This window comes from Crocodylus siamensis, chromosome 14, assembly GCF_052110815.1.
Source record: "Crocodylus siamensis isolate JL-2025a chromosome 14, ASM5211081v1, whole genome shotgun sequence".
In the NCBI taxonomy this organism is placed as follows: Eukaryota; Metazoa; Chordata; order Crocodylia; family Crocodylidae; genus Crocodylus; species Crocodylus siamensis.
In genome coordinates, this window is record NC_143408.1 from 13,745,477 (window position 1) to 13,761,500 (window position 16,024).

Sequence of the window (16,024 nt, forward strand, 5' to 3'; positions counted from 1 at the left end):
AATGAAAACTGCTTTATTTGAATACTGAGTAGTAATAGAAGGGCTGCAGGAATGAAAGAGTTTAACAGGACAGTCCAAGGCAAACTACTCTGCATCGCAAAAGTATTCTTGAGGCATCTTTGGATGCCTCAATCCAAGGGAATTTAGCAATTGTCTAAGTTAAATTAGTGGCAACCCAAACTACTTTGCTTTACGCACTGTAGAAAAGAGCCATTGAAGTGTCTGGTACAGCTTGACTTGATTAAGTTGAAAGTCTTCACACAGCATAACAAATAACTTACCATCACTGTACTTGTGGCTAAGCTGTCAGCCACTTACTTACCTCTCTGGTTAGACCGATTCTCCGTATGCCTGCTGATAGTTCAAAAGGAGCCGCTCCTTCAGGCACAGTTTTGCAGGATGCCAGTCTGCGACGGACCTGCTTCATAGTTTTGCTAAGCTGCCAGAAAGATACCATGTAAACAGTAAGGAAATAACTCCAACATAATGAAGGTTAGCAGGATTTTGTATATTGAAGGATATTATTCAAGAAGGCACTGAAGTACAGCCTCAAATCTAGATACCTCTAGTGTTCATACTGGGAAGGTTGGTTGGGCAAGTTATTCTTTAAAAAGACTGCAAAACTACATTGCAAAATTCAGTTAAAATAATGCACACAAATACACTTAATAAATCGAGCTGGGGCACACAAGTGAGGAAACAGTACCACCTACTGCCTCCTGGGCAACATTACACACCAATGTGGAAGTGCTATTGTACAGAGGTTTTATTTAGCTGTTTTTTTCTGCCAGATGAAATGCAAACACTGACAATAGTTCAAGCATAGATGCAACATCCTCATAAAGGGTAACTGCTAATTTTAATGACAGACTGTTGTGGTTTTTCTCACTACAATTATTATTATGAAGTTTCTTATATGGTAGTGAAGTACACACCTATTATACTGAATTAAAGAGAGAAAAGAAAAAAAAACTGATGTAACTTTATTCTCTCTCTTTTATTCATTCAGAAAGAAATCATCATCGTATTCTGCTTAAAGACTAAAACAAACTTTGCAACTGAAATGGCCAAAAAAAGAAAAATTATACCAGCTCTACTAACCAGGCATGACAAGAAATGAAACGCATTACTATAGTCAGCCAGCTAAACACCATCACCACATTACCTTGTAAATGTGGGAGTCATAGAATCATAGGAAATAAGGGTTGAAATAGACCTCAGGAGGTCATCTACAGGTTTCCCTCACTTTACGCAAGTTCCGTATGTGCAAACTCACTCTTAGGAGATGACCTTTTTTATACGAAAAATTCGTTATATGCGAGGTAAATTCATTCTTACACAATCAGTGTGGTGGAAGCCCACAGTTGCTGCTTTGTGTGGTGCACTGTGGGAGTGATGTGCACCAAAATACTCTCCTGTGTGGATCTGTGCTCCTCGCTCATCTGTGACATGTTTGTGTAGTTGCCATCCCCATTATGATAGTGGCCTGTGCTTGTGCATACTGTCTGCTTTTGGTGAGCACCAAAACTGTCTTGTAAAAGGGTAGAAATGGGCCCGGGGGTCAGTACAATCAAGGCCTTGGAACATATCCCTATTTGTTACATTGTAAAGTGGGTTCCCTTTATGCAAATTCAAGTTATGCGCCATTTTCCAGGAATGCACGTACAGTATAAAGCGAGGGAAACCTGTAGTCCTATGCTCTGCTCAAAGCAGGACCATCCCTAACTAAATCATCCCAGCCAAAGCTTTATCTAGCCAGGTCTTAAAAGCCTTCCATAACCTCCCTGGTTAGCCCATTTCAGTCCTTTTCTATCCTCCTAAACTTCCCTTGCTGCAAACAGAGATAAACGATCCTCATTCTATCTGCTACCAGTGAGAAGTCTAGCTTCACACCTCCAGTCTTTTTTCCAGACTAAATAAGCCCAGTTCCCTCAGCCTCTCCTCATAACTCATAACCCAGCCCCTTAACCATTTCCGTTGCCCTTTGCTTGACTCCCTCCAATTTGTCCACATCCTTTTCTGTAGTGGGGGGCCCAAAACTGGACACAGTACTGCAGATGTAGGCTCACCAGTGCTGCTGAATAGAGGAGAATAATCACTTCCCTCAATCCACTGGCAACACTCCTACTAAATGCATCCCAGCGTACCTTCTTCACAAGGGCACACTGTTGGCTCATATTCAGCTTATTGTCCACTGTAACTCTGGTCCTTTTCTGCAGAGCTACTGCTTAGCCAGTCAGAACCAGAGCATGGGATTGTTTCATCTGAAATGCAGGACTTTGCACTTCTCTTTACTGAACCTCGTGAGATTTCTTGAGGTCTAATCCTCCAATTTGTCTAGGTCTCTCTGAATCCTAGCCCCACTCTCCAGCACATCTACTTGAATTTCCAGCAAGCCATACCCTTATTAGCCTTCCCTCAGCTGCTTCCCCTTCATTTTAACTATCTACCTTCTCTTAAGAGGACAGGCCACCCTGTTACAGTCCCAAAAATGTCACTAAATACTCACCACAGTCACTTGCTGCTGAAATAATCTGCTTTGGTTTTCTCCCTGTTCTTCTAGATTATCACCAAGTTGCTGCCGAGGAACCAGATTAGTGCCCAAACTGCAGATGGCAGATTTTGCATTACTCCGATACACACATGTATTCTTCTTAGGAGTTAAGTGCAGTGCAGAATCTGAGCATTGCATCAGAACACAACTCTCCTTTTCTGCCTGCAGTGAAAAAAGGACCACCACCCCAAACAAACCAAGGAAAAAGAAAAAAGGAAAGCAAGTTCTTAAAAGTCATCTTCCTAAATTCAAACTTCAAATATATCTGTGCACAAGTTACCCCAATGCTACCTGTAGTAGCAATTTTCTCTTCCCATTAAGAAAAAAAAGAGAGAGAGAAAAGGTAATTTAGCCAGATCTGCTGGGTTTGGGAGCTTTACTGACTCTATGGCTCTGTATTCAAGGGGCAATTGCACCTGAAGGTTAGTGCTTCTTCAGTTCTCATAGGTATAGCTGAAAACAGATCTGAACATGTCAGAGCCAAATAGTGCGGGCCCTTCTCCCAGGTCATTTCTGTCTCATGTCTAATTTCAAAAATGCAAAACTAGCAGGTAGGATCAATTTGGAAAAAGCAGTATCTTTCTCCATTGTCATGCTACAGCTGACCCCACATGGACTGGGGAAGAGAACAAGACACATTTAGCTTCAGTAGGTCCTTTTACTGCTGAGTGAAATCACAGCAAAGACGATAAAGTCCTGGATAACCTCTCTCCGCTGGGGAGGAGGCTCTTTTCAGCCACATTGGCTGACCTGCTCCATCGGGCTTTAAACTAAGCCTGCCAGGGGATCGGGGGGGGGGGATGGGACTACTGCCACTGCTGGCCCACTGAGCAACCCTTGCAAAGCCAACAGGCCAAGGCACTTAAGGGAGCCCACCCCTGCCCCAGTCCTGGAACGAGCTGTAGGCAAGGCAAGGGCCACCAAAGGGACACTTGCATGCCTGTACACAAATGCTAGGAGCTTGGGGAATAAACAGGAGGAACTTGTTCTCCTGCTTAACACAAATCACTATGATGTCAAAGGGATAATGGAGACCTGTTGGGACTCCACCCATGACTGGGCCACAGATATAGACGGGTATACCTTGTACAGGAGGAATCAAGTGGACAAAAGTGACGGGGGTGTAGCTCTCTATGTAAAGGAAAGCTATGTGTCCCTGCAAGCCAATACTGGTGACCAGAGTGGACTGGAGACCCTCTGGGTTAAAAACCATGGGGAACATGGCACAGGGGACACAACAGTGGGAGTCTACTACAGGCCTCCCACCCAAAATCAAGAGCTTGACCAGGAGCTCACCAGGGAATTGGCTGAGGCCTCATGCTCCTGGCCCATGGTTGTTATGGGAGACTTCAACTACCCAGACGTCTCGTGGGAAGAGCGTTTGGCAAAATCCGAGCCGTTGCAAAACTTCCTCTCATGCGTGGATGAGCTCTGACACAAGAAGTCTATGGGCCAACGAGAGGTAAAGCGCTGCTCAACCTGGTACTGGCAACTGGGGATAACCTAATCAGCGACCTAACGATCAAAGGGAAGCTGGGTGACAGCGACCATGAGCTGATCACCTTCACCGTTCACTGAAAAGCTGACAAGTCAGTCAGCAATACAGAAGTCTTCAACTTCAGGAAAGCTGACTTTGACAAGCTCAGGAGGCTTGTAGGTGAGGCCCTAAAGGACCACGACCGCAAGGGGAGGGGAGCTCAGGAAGAATGGTTGCTCCTCAAGGGAGCAATCTTCGATGCACAAGCTAAGGCTATTCCGCCTCAGAGAAAAGGAAGCAAAAGGGCACAGCAGCCCCCCTGGCTCAGCAAGAAACTAGCGGATTTCCTGCGTTTAAAAAGAAAGACCTACAAAAGATGAAGGATGGGATCCACCTCAAAGGAGGAATATTCTGCACTGGTCCGGACCTGCAGGGAGAGAACCAGGAAAGCCAAGGCTGCAATGGAACTCCAACTGGCTACAAGTATCAAGGATAATAAAAAGGGTTTTTTTTAGATATGTGGGGAGCTGGAGGAAAAGCAAGGGGAACACTGTACCCATGCTAAACCAGATGGGACAACTGACGACTGATGCCCAGGAAAAAGGCAAACTACTAAATGGATACTTTGCGTCAGTCTTTCACCAGTCCCATGGGATGCCCCTGCCCATTACGGGACAGGGAGGTCCGGTTGGGGAAATACCCTGCCCTCCATCAATGCTGACCTCATGAAGGAACACGCTGAGAGGCTGGGCACCTTCAAGTCAGCCGGCTCTGACAGTTTACACCCCAGGGTACTCAAGGAGCTGGCCAGCATCATAGCGCAGCCCCTGGCACAGATCTTCGAGAACTCCTGGCGCTCTGGTGAAATGCCCGAAGACTGAAAGAAGGCCAAAGTGGTGCCTATCTTTAAGAAAGGGAGGAAAGTGGATCTGGCAAATTACAGGCCCATCAGCTTGACTTCTATCCTGGGGAAGGTCTTAGAAAAGGTTATAAAAGAGGCCATTCTTAACGGACTGACTGATGGCAATATCCTGAGGGATAGCCAGCACAGGTTTGTTGTGGGTAGGTCTTGTTTGACCAATCTTATTTCCTTTTACAACCAGGTGACCTATCATCTGGACAAGGGAGAAGAGATTGATGCTGTATATCTTGACTTTAAAAAAGCCTTAGATCTGGTATCCCATGATCACCTGTTGGCAAAACTGGCTAACTGTGATGTTGCAGTGCACTCAGGTGCCCTGCACCTGAAAGCAGATATGGCTCAGGAGAGACCCCTAGTGGCAGGAAGGGGGAAGCTCAGCTGCCAGTCACCAGGGCTGCATGGGTGCTGGTTGCCGAGGCAACCAGTAAAACCAGCTGACAGGAAGGGGCAGGGCTTAACCCTTCTTAAGCTCAGGCTGGAGGCCAGGAGAGCAGTTCCTCTCCAGTGGCTGTGGGAGTAGGAACTCAGCTCGGACAGGCAGAGGGGAGAACTCTGGCGGTGTGAACATCCCCTGGTTACTGCTGGGGTTGGGGAGCCCTCCCTCCCTCCCTCCCACTCTAGCAGGGAGTGAATCTGGTTTGACCGAATGGTCTAGTTTTATATTGTAGCCCAGGGGCCTTGTGTTTTTATGTTTATTTTTTTTGACCAGAGGACCAGGTGAGGCTATTAGGGGTTGGAGGAGGCCTCATAGGGACCCCCCCAGTAGTGCGGGGGTTCCTGGCACCGGAGAGGGTGCAGCATTTGTGGGGAGCAGTGAGGAGCCCCAGAGTGATAGGGGGCAGCAAGAAGCCCCACGAGTAAAGAGGAGGGCCAAGACATAACAGGGCCCAGGTTAAACCATGTCAACACCATCTGCGAGGCTTAGGCTGTGGTGCAGAGGAGGAAAAGGAGCCGCAGGTAGCGCCCCCTGTCACCGGGGCGCAAAAAATAGGCAGCCTCCCACTGATTACAACAATCCACTAATCAAGTAAGATCAAGGCATGGCAGGCGAGTTGACCTGTTACAGGAGGGCGGAGCCACTCCTGGAAAGGCTCCGATATTGATACTCCTGTCACATGCAGCCTCAGGTCAACCGTGATCTGCTGGCTGGGGAATTGGCTCCGTGGTCAGACCCAGAGTGTGGTGGTTGATGGAAGTCAATCGTCGTGGTGCCCTGTGACCAGTGGGGTCCCTCAAGGCTCTGAACTTGGACCTATTTTGTTCAACATCTTCATTAATGATGTACACATTGGTATCAGAAGCAGACTGGCCAAGTTTGCTGATAATACCAAACTTTGATGTGAAGCATCCAGACCTACAAGCTGACCTTGACAGGTTGCAACGGTGGGCGGATGAGAATAGGATGGGGTTTAACACTGATAAGTGCAAGGTGTTGCACATGGGGAGGAAGAACCGGCACCACACTTACAGGTTGGGGAACTCCCCTCTTGCCAGCACGGAGACGGAAAAGGATCTTGGAGTCGTCATTGACTCCACGATGAACATGGGCCGGCAGTGTGGGGAGGCAGTCAAGAAGGCCAATCGTACCCTGTCATGCATCCACAGATGCATCTCGAGCAGGTCCAGGGAGGTGATCCTCCCCCTCTATGCGGCACTGGTCAGGCCGCAGCTGGAGTACTGCGTCCAGTTCTGGGCGCCACACTTCAAGAGGGACGTGGACGATATGGAAAGAGTTCAGAGGAGGGCCACTCGTATGATCAAGGGTCAGCAGGGCAGGCCTTATGAGGAGAGGCTACGGGACCTGAACCTGTTTAGCCTCCACAAGAGAAGGTTAAGGGGGGACCTTGTGGCCTGCTACAAACTGGTCAGGGGGGATCAGCAGGTATTGGGGGAGTCCCTGTTCCCCCGTGCGCTGCCAGGAGTGACCAGGAATAACGGTCACAAGCTGGCGGAGGGTAAGTTTAGATTAGATATTAGGAGGCGCTACTTCACAGTCAGGGCGGCTAGGGCCTGGAACCAGCTTCCAGGGGAAGTGGTGCAGGCTCCTAGCCTGGGGATTTTTAAAAGGAAGTTAGATGAGCACCTTGCCAGGGTCATCTGACCCCGGTGCTCTTTCCTGCCAAGGCAGGGGGTCGGACTAGATGATCTACCTAGGTCCCTTCCGACTCTAGCTACTATGAAACTATGAAACTATGAAACCAGAGTACAGGACGGCAATCCAGGCTGACCTTGACAGGCTCAGGAAATGGGCGGATGAGAACCTGATGGTGTTTAACACCAAAAAATGTAAGGGAAAAACCGCAGCATGCATATAAGGCTCGGCAGTGCTACGCTGGCTAGCACTACAGATGCAAGGGACTTGGGGGTCATGATTGACCACAAAATGAATGTGAGCCTTCAGTGTGGTGCTGCGGCTAGTAAAGTGAGCAAAACACTGACTTGCATCCATAGATGCTTCGAGCAAATTCCAGGACATCATTCTCCCATTGTACTCAGCCTTGGTGAGGCCACAGCTGGAATACTGCATCCAGTTTTGGGCTCCACAATTCAAAAAGGATGGGGAGAAGCTTGAGAGAGTGCAGAGGAGAGCCACGCGCATAATCAGAGGTCAGGAAAACAGACCTTACGATGAGAGGCTGAGAGCTATGGGACTCTTCAGCCTGGAAAAGCAGAGGCTCAGGGGTGATCTGATGGCCATCTATAAGTTTATAAGGGATGTTCACCAGGATCTGGTTTGTTCACCAGAGCGCCCCAAGGGATGACAAGGTCGAATGGTTATAAACTCCTCCGAGACTGTTTCAGGCTGGACATAAGGAAGAACTTCTTTACTGTCCGAGCCCCCAAGGTCTGGAATAGCCTGCCATCAGAGGTGGTTCAAGCACCTACTTTTAACGCCTTCAAGAGAAATATGGATGTTATCTTACTGGGATCTTATGAACCCAGCTGACTTCCTTCACCTGCAGCAGGGGGCTGAACTTGATGATCTTCCGAGGTCCCTTCCAGCCCTAATATCTATGAAATCTATGAAGTACCCCAGAGATTTCAAGCTATTACACTATTGGGTTAATATATTTCTTCCCAGCCCCTGGGCTGGAGCAATGGAAGGACCCCAGTATTTTAGCCTAATTTACCAGGCTACAAATTCAGAGTTGAACTGAGGTGCAAAATCCATGTACCTGCCAAACAAGTGCAGCCTACTTAGAAGCAAAGAAGACATTTCTACATCCACACTGCACAGAAGTGCTAAAAGTGGCATTTATACAGCTGGGTAAAGTGACTTTTGGGTGCATGCAAGAGGCCTGAAACTAAAATAACATGAAAAATTATAATTTCCATTCCCCAACTTTTTTTCCAATCAAAATTTCAACAAAGGTTGTACAAATTATATCAATATGGTGTTGCTTCAAAACCAAAGAATACTATTTTCCAGGCATGAGTCCTCATATATAGCAGACCAGAGATGGGGATTGATAGAAGCTTGTCCTACCGCTTCATAGGATTTCTGAAGCTGATGCTTTCTCCTCCTCCTGGCCTGCTGATTCACCCTCTGCTTCACTTCCTCCTGAAAGCGTCTCAGACTCTCCTCTTTCTCCTTTTGTTGCTCCTTTAGCTCCTCTTCAACCTGAAATGCTGAAACCTGGTAAAGGGAAGAGTGGCTTTTTTACTTTATTTTGTAGCTTTACAAAAGCTGTAGCTGCACTTCAGCTTCTTGTGTCAGAGAAGTCAAATAAGATTAATGATGTCAGTTTCAAATGATGCAAATAACTTGGGGAAGCCTAAGCTGTGAAGACCAAATCACTGATTCAGACCAATATGGACTGCATGCAGAGCTGGGTCCAAGCAATCCAGCATTTCAATATGGACAAAAGGGTCAAATTAATCACAGTTGTTTGGGGGGGGGGGCTACAAGATAAAGAGATATCACAGAAAAATCTATTTCAACTTAGCAAGTAGAATAAAGATACAGTAATAAAAAGCTGACTCTAGACAAATGCAGGCAAAGTAAAAGGCACAAACAGTAGGTAGAATTAAGTATTAGAACAGGGGTGCGCAATTATTTTGGCTGGAGGGCTGCTCATTGAGTTTTGGGGAGCTATTGAGGGCTGTAATGGTAGCCCTGCCCCATGACAGGTGCCCCACCCTCTGACTGCCATCTTGGGACCAGAAATCTCATCCCTAACCCCTGACCCCAGAAGTCTCATCCCTAACCCCTGAGGAAGCTCACAGGAGCTTCCTCCCCTTACCCCCAGAAATATTCCTGTGGGGAAAGGGAGTTGCCATCCTGGAACCAGAAAAAAATCCACATCATATACTAAAAGTCAAACATCTACTCTAACTTTCTTTTATTTAAAAAAATATTTTTGTTATGATTTGTGTTTGCATAGTGTATATAGAAGTGACTGCATAATAATGCAAAAATGAAGTCTTAGTCTTGTATATTGTGTGTGGGAGAATATGTGGAGTATGGTTGGGGGGTGTGACAAGGTGTGGGGTGTAAGGCATGTTGTGGGGTATGCGTACATGTGGGAGCAGGGTGTGGGTGAATGTGTTTTGCGGGGTGTGAGGGAAGACGAGAGGTGAGCAACTCCCCCCCATGGCGCACAGCCCCCGCCACTGGTGGCAGCAGCAGAAGGCAGCAGGCCCTCAGGGTGCTCATGACCCGTGGAGGTGCTGGCACCTGGTGGCACAGCTCTGGCCAGTTCTGGGAACTGCACACGGCAGCAAGGAGCAGAGCCAAGCCGGCCCAACTCTAGTGTGCAGGACTCACATGCAGCTCCCAGCACTCGCCCACCAAGGGAAAGGCCTGTGCAATGGAGCCAGCTGCCTACCCCACTCCCTGCTGCCACGTGCAGCTCATGGAACTCCACCGGGAAGCAGGGGGCAAGCTCCATCGCCTGGGGTCCGCGCTGCGCGAGTATCGGGAGCGGTGCCGCCAAGGGAAAGGGAGCGCAGGAAGGCAGCCGAGCAGCCGGCCGACTCCGAGACCGCCGGGCTTAGAGCAAGAGGGGAAGAGAAGGGGGGCAAAGGCGAGGACGCGGCGCAGCACTCACGAAGGCCAGGCCCTGCGGCGGCTCGACCTCGGCCCCGGCCCCGGCCCCGGCCCCGGCCCCGGCCCGCTCCACCCAGGCGCCCACCGGCGCCACGCGCTGGTTCCTCTCCGCCAGCACCATCCGCCGCGGTCTCCCGACAGGTGCCTTCAGGCGAGCCCCGGCCATGCTCCGACCCGCGGGGCCTTGCTCGAAACGGGGCGCTACGGCAACAACGGAAGCGCAGCTGCAGCCTGACCCCACCCAGTCCCGGCGGCCGCCGCCATGGCAACCCCGGGCCCCGCCCCCGCCGACCGACTTCCGCCCAACGGCCGCCTGCTCCCGGCGGGCTTGCTTGCAGCTGCGGCAGCCTGCGGAGTGCGGTGGGGTCGTGTGAGGGAAGCGCTGGGGCGGCTACGGCTGTGTCCGTCGGGAGCCCCATTCTCTGCAAACACGAGCTTGCTCGGGTCCAGAAGCCAGTGACGGGAGGGAGCATCCCGAGCGCCGCCGCAGGCCACGTAGTCTCTCCCTGTCCACCAGCTGGTTGTCGGCACCCGCCCCCTCTCCTGGCTACATGCTCTTAACTGCCTTCACCTTCTCTTGAATGTGGATGGCTCCGCACCTGTCACCTGGGCAGCCTTCCTAGCCGCCATATGTGGACAAGCCGAAGCAAGGGGAGCCTGTCAAGAGGCAAGGGGCTATGCCCTGGTCACAAGATAGCACCATAGGAACTACTCGGGCATGAAGAAACTCCCCACCCCCAAGCTTACATCCACCGAGGTACCAGCTCTGTGCACACAACTAGGAAATTAACACAAAGCAAGGAGCTGTTTTAAACAGAAGCCAATAGTGTATTTCTTTGCTGCCCAGGCATACACATTTCCTATTCATCAATACAGTTTTAAATGTTAAAAGATTTCTTTCCATATTAAGCACTACAATTATCAGTATCAAAGCTTCTGGAGCTAAACTGCACCCACAGTGTGCCTTGTGTATGGTAAAAGACTTTTGTGCCTTCAGCATGCGTCAGCCCCTGTGGACTGCAGAGAGCATCAAGAAGTTGCAAACAAAACGACTGAACAGGCACAAAGACCAGCAGTTTGCAGGTAGTTTGCTGGGAGCAAGAGGAACAAGGGGAAGACAAAGAGGAGCCAGGTGCCAGATGCTGGTCCAGGAAGGTAAGTGAGCTAGGGCTGCCTCTGTGTTTGGCTTGCTAATGATTTGTTTGGTGGGCTGCCTGTTGGGGGTGTGCTCTGAGCAAGAGTGCTGCTAGCTGCGTGATTGTTGCCTGTGTCTGACAAAAGCCCTAACAAGGGCCAAGCCAGTCCAGCCCCAACAGGGTATAAAAGGAGCAACCACAGAGTGAGCAAACAGCGTAGTTTGCTGCCCCCCTCTTTGAAGGGGAGCCTTTAAGGTAAGCTCTTTCTTTTAATTAAGAGCAGCTAACCTACATATATTTAGTGTAATTTTCAAGAGTTAGATCAGTATTTAAGTCCCTTGTTAACTAGACTGCAGAGAAGGGGCATTTGCCCAGAAACTCTCTCACTTTCCTTCAGTGTAAGCTGAGTGAAAGGAAGCAGGTTAGCAGGAAAAGAGGAATGTTTTGGGACCAAGGAACAGTGAAGTGAATAGGTCAGTCTGCTAGGGAAGGTCTGCTTAGAAAGACAGGCAGTAGATTAAGAGACACAGAAATGCCTGGAGGATGTTGCAGTGTCAGAGCCACTGGCAGCTCTTCCTCTGCTTAGAAACTTGTGAAGTTTCTAAGCAGGACCACTCACCATTGAGGCTTCCACCCAAATCCTGGTTTCATGCTGTGGAGACTGCAGCTTGTGAGTGCCGTCCAGCAGTAGCCAGGTGGGAGACTGCCTGTCATGTGAGCAATACCTCCTGGTAGCATCCCCACAGGAGGTGGCGGCAAGGCTCTGCAGCATCCTCTGCTATGAGGACTTTATTGATTCAGTGCTGGAGGAGACTTATAGGACTGTAGAGGAAGGATGACCAGAGGGAGAACTAGAGAAGGAAGAGAATGTGGTTGCCCAGGAAGGTGGAAGCTGGAAACTTGTGACCTCTGGCAGCAGGCAGGAGTCTTCATCTCCACCTGAAGCAGTTTGCCTGAAGAATAGATATGGAGCCCTAGCAACAGAGGGGGAGGAGGACATTCCATTGGAGCAGGCAGCCAGACCAGAAATCTCCAAGGTTGGGAAGGCCACTGCCACCAACAGGAAGCCATAGGTGGTGGTGGTTGGAGTCTCCTTTCTGCTGGGGACAGAGGTATGCATTAGCAGGCCTGACCTGTTTTCTTGGGAGGTTTGCTGCTTGGCCCAAACCTGTATCCAGGATGTCACAGAAGGATTACTGAGACTCATCTGGCCCTCTAACTACTACCCCATGCTGCTCTATATGGGCAACAAGGATGCTGCCAGGGGGGACCCTGACCAGATCAAGAAGTGACTACAGGGCCCTGGGTGCATGAGTAAGGGGGAGGGACAAGAGCTCAGACAGTGTTCTTTTTGGTCCTTCCAGTCAAAAGGAAGGGCCTGGGCAGGAGTGGACATACCCTGTGGATCTGTGTGGCTGCATATATAGTATTGCCAGCAGGGCTTTCACTTCTTCAACCATGGGATGTTGTTCCAAGAAGAAGGATTGCTAGGAAGAAACAGGATCCACCTGAGAAAGAGGGGGAAGAGCATGTTACCTAGTGAGGAGAGTTTTAAACTAGGTTTACCAGGGGATGGAGAACAGAGCCCTGAGGTAAGTGTGGAAGCAGGAGAGCTGGAGGAAGTGCAAGCAGGAGAGGGCAATTGGCAAGTTACCTGAGGTGTCTGTACAAAAATGCACGGAGCCTGGGAAACAAGCAGGAAGAATTGGAAGTCCTTGCATACAGTCATGGAACTGAACTGAAGTGCAGCTTGAGAAGGAGGTGAGCAGCCAACAGTGGTGTAAGAACAGTTTAGGGACTATTTAGAAAAGCTGGACATGTACAAGTCCATGGGGCTGGATGGGATGCACCCAAGAGTGCTGAGGGAGTTGGCCAGTGTGACTGCAGAGCCACTGGCCATTACCTTGAAAACTCATGGCAATTGGGAGAGGTCCCGGGCAGTTGAGAAAAGGCAAAATATAGTGCCTATCTTTAAGACAGGGAAGAAGGGAGGGTCTGATGAACTACAGACCAGTCAGCCTCACCTCAGTCCCTGGAAAAATCATGGAGCAGATCCTCAAGGAATTCATTGTAAGCACTTGGAGAAGGTGGTGGTGATTAGGAACAGTCCACATGGATTCACCAAGGGCAAATCCTACCTGACCAACTTAATTGCCTTCTATGATGAGATGACTGGCTGTGTGGATGCAGGACATTATATACTTTGACTTAGGTAAAACTTTTGATACAGTCTCCCACAACATTCTCACAAGTAAGCTGTGGAAGCATGGGTTGGATAAATAGACTATAAGGTGGACAGAAAACTGTCTGGATAATTTGGCCCAAAGGGTAGTAATCAATGGCTCTCTCCCACCTTGGGAGGAAAAACCTGCAGCATGGTTATAGGCTTGGTAGTGCTACGCTGGTTAGTACTACGAATGAAAGGGACTTGGGGGTCATTATTGACCACAAGATGAACATAAGCCTTTGGTGTGATGCTATGGCTAGTAAAGCGAGCAAAATGCTGGCTTGCATCCATAGATGTTTCTCAAGCAAATCCCAGGATGTCATTCTCCCATTGTACTTGGCCTTGGTGAGGTCGCAGCTGGACTACTGCGTCCAGTTTTGGGCTCTGCAATTCAAAAAGGATGTGCGCAGGCTCAGGGGTGATCTGGTGGCCACCTATAAGTTTATTGGGGTGCTCATCAGGATCTGGGGGAACGTCTGTTCACCAGAGCGCCCTAAAGGATGACAAGATCGAACAGTCACAAACTCTGCTGCGACCAATTTCAGGCTGGACATAAGAAAGAACTTCACGGTCTGAGCTCCCAAGGTTTGGAATAGACTGCCACTGGAGGCGGTTCAAGCACCCACTTTGAACACCTTCAAGGCACATTTGGATGCTTATCTTGCTGGGATCCTATGATCCCTGCTGACTTCCTGCCCCTAGGGCAGGGGGCTGGACTCGATGATCCTCTGGGGTCCCTTCCAGCCCAAATGCCTATGAAATATATGAAATGGCTCAATGTCTAGTAGGCAGGTGGTCTCAAGTGGAATGTCCTAGGGCTTATCCTGGGGAGAGTTTAATTCCATATGTCCATCAATGACCTGGAAGAAGGGAATGAGTGTGCACCCTCAGCAAGCTTGCAGACACCAAGTTGGGGGGAGCAGTAGATATGTCGGACGGTAGGGCTAAGATTCAGAGTAACCTAGGCAAATTGGAGAATTGGACCAAAAGAAGTCTCATGAGGTTCAAACAAGGAAAAGTGCAAAGTCCCGCACTTAGGTCAGAACGATCCCATGCACCAGTACAGGCTGGAGACTGACTGGCTGGGCAGAAGCTCTGCAAAAAATGACCTGGGGTTACATTGGACAATAAGTGGTATATGAGCCAACAAGATGCTCTTGTTAGCCTTCTTGGCAACAGCATACTGGGCTACATTGGTAGGAGTATTGCCAGCAGGTCAAAGGAAGTGATAATTCCCTTCTATTCAGCACTGGTGAGGCCACATCTGGAGTACTGTGTCCAGTTTTGGGACCCCCCACTTCAGAAAGGAAGTGGATAAATTGGAGAAAGTCCAGCAGAAGGCTGCAAAAGTGGTTCAGGGGCTGGGGCACATGACTTCTGAGGAGAGGATGAGGGAGCTGGGTTTCTTTACTCTAGAGAAGACTGAAAAAGGATTTAATAGCAGCCTTCAGTTATCTGAAGGGGGGAGTTCAAAAGAGAATGGCAGAAGTTCTGTGATGGCACATGTCAGAACAAAGAGTAACGGTCTCAAGTTGCAGCAGAAGAAGTTTAGGTTAGATATTAGAAAGAATTTTCTCACTAGGAGGGCAGTAAAACACTGGAACAGGTTACCCAGAGAGGTTGTGGACTCTTCATCTTTGGAGGTTTTTAAGACCCAGCTAGACAAAGCCTTGACTGGGATAGTCTAGTTGGAGATGGTCCTGCTTTGAGCAAGGGGGTGGATTAGATGACCTCTTGAGGTCCCTTCCCACCCTAATTTTCTATGATTCTATAGTGTTAACAACATTCTGGCCTGTTGTGGTCTTTCTGAGTTCATTGCAACAGAAGTATTGTTCTATTTTTTTCTATACATCAAAAATGAGTGAAAACTAAAACCTGGCGCTTTGAGGGGTGCCTGGAGTCGATAAAAGGGTACCTTGAGTCTAAAAAAGTAACTCACACTTTCTCAAGGGCAGACTCTTGACCATGGCTGTGCTGCATCAGAACAGCTTTGCATACCTGTGCCTATATTAAAGAGGCTGATGGGGATCTAGGCCACCAAAGCCCTATAAAACAGGACTCCTGAGAACAGAGGTGCTTGGGCCCAGACAAGCACATGGTGCAAATCCCATTCATCAAGCAGAGTAGAGGCCTTCTCCTTATGGACTACAGGAGGGTGGGGCTTGCTCTTTTAACTTCAGTGCTGGTACAGGGCCACTCTGCTGAGGAAATCCTGCAGTCTCGCTTTCCATTTAAATAGAAGCCCAAGAGGCAGGGTAGAGTTGCATCTTATAGACTAATTCAGATATGTTTAAGCTTTCATAGACAACATCATCTGGTTATGTTGTAACTAACTCTACCATGCCTTCCACCTGACTTTTGACTAATGCAGCTAACTACTTCTCACTACTCATGAACAGAGTCCTTTGTCATGTCATACCCTTTTGCGACCACCTGCCCAAGCAAATGCGCCTTTAGTGGGTAACAGGGAAGCATGCTGGCAGGAATGATATTCTTACTTCTACATCAGCTCCTCTCCCTACTCTGTATACTTACCTCTTGTACTCAGCCCTGTTTGCCAGCTGCAGGAATTTGGACCTTGAACCTTTTCTCTCTTATTGACATGGTGGTAGGCTTTGACTTCACAACTTTCCTTTCACAGACCTTACAGTAACTTTG

At 49.0% G+C, this 16,024-nt stretch overlaps 2 protein-coding genes across 4 annotated transcripts in view; one reads left to right on the top strand and one right to left on the bottom strand.

Moving 5' to 3' along the window:
• The window catches only part of CCDC15 (coiled-coil domain containing 15), a 48,903-nt gene extending 38,646 nt beyond the window's left edge, over positions 1-10,257 (bottom strand). The window contains exons 1-4 of one of the 3 annotated variants that reach the window (XM_090027043.1): positions 10,089-10,257; positions 8,441-8,590; positions 2,510-2,716; positions 323-439 (exon numbers count right to left, since the gene is read on the bottom strand). In XM_090027043.1, the coding sequence (XP_089883169.1) occupies positions 323-439; positions 2,510-2,716; positions 8,441-8,590; positions 10,089-10,169 (555 nt within the window). In that variant the 5' untranslated portion in view covers positions 10,170-10,257. Of the gene's footprint in view, positions 1-322; positions 440-2,509; positions 2,717-8,440; positions 8,591-10,004 lie in introns of all 3 variants that reach the window. The other 2 variants (XM_090027042.1, XM_090027044.1) reach the window with 2 other exon arrangements.
• A 50-nt stretch (positions 10,258-10,307) lies between these two features.
• Positions 10,308-16,024, top strand: part of HEPACAM (hepatic and glial cell adhesion molecule) — a 110,581-nt gene continuing 104,864 nt past the window's right edge. The window contains exon 1 of the mRNA XM_090027045.1: positions 10,308-11,158. Coding sequence (XP_089883171.1) covers positions 10,975-11,158 — 184 coding nt within the window. The 5' untranslated portion in view covers positions 10,308-10,974. The remainder of the gene's footprint in view (positions 11,159-16,024) is intronic.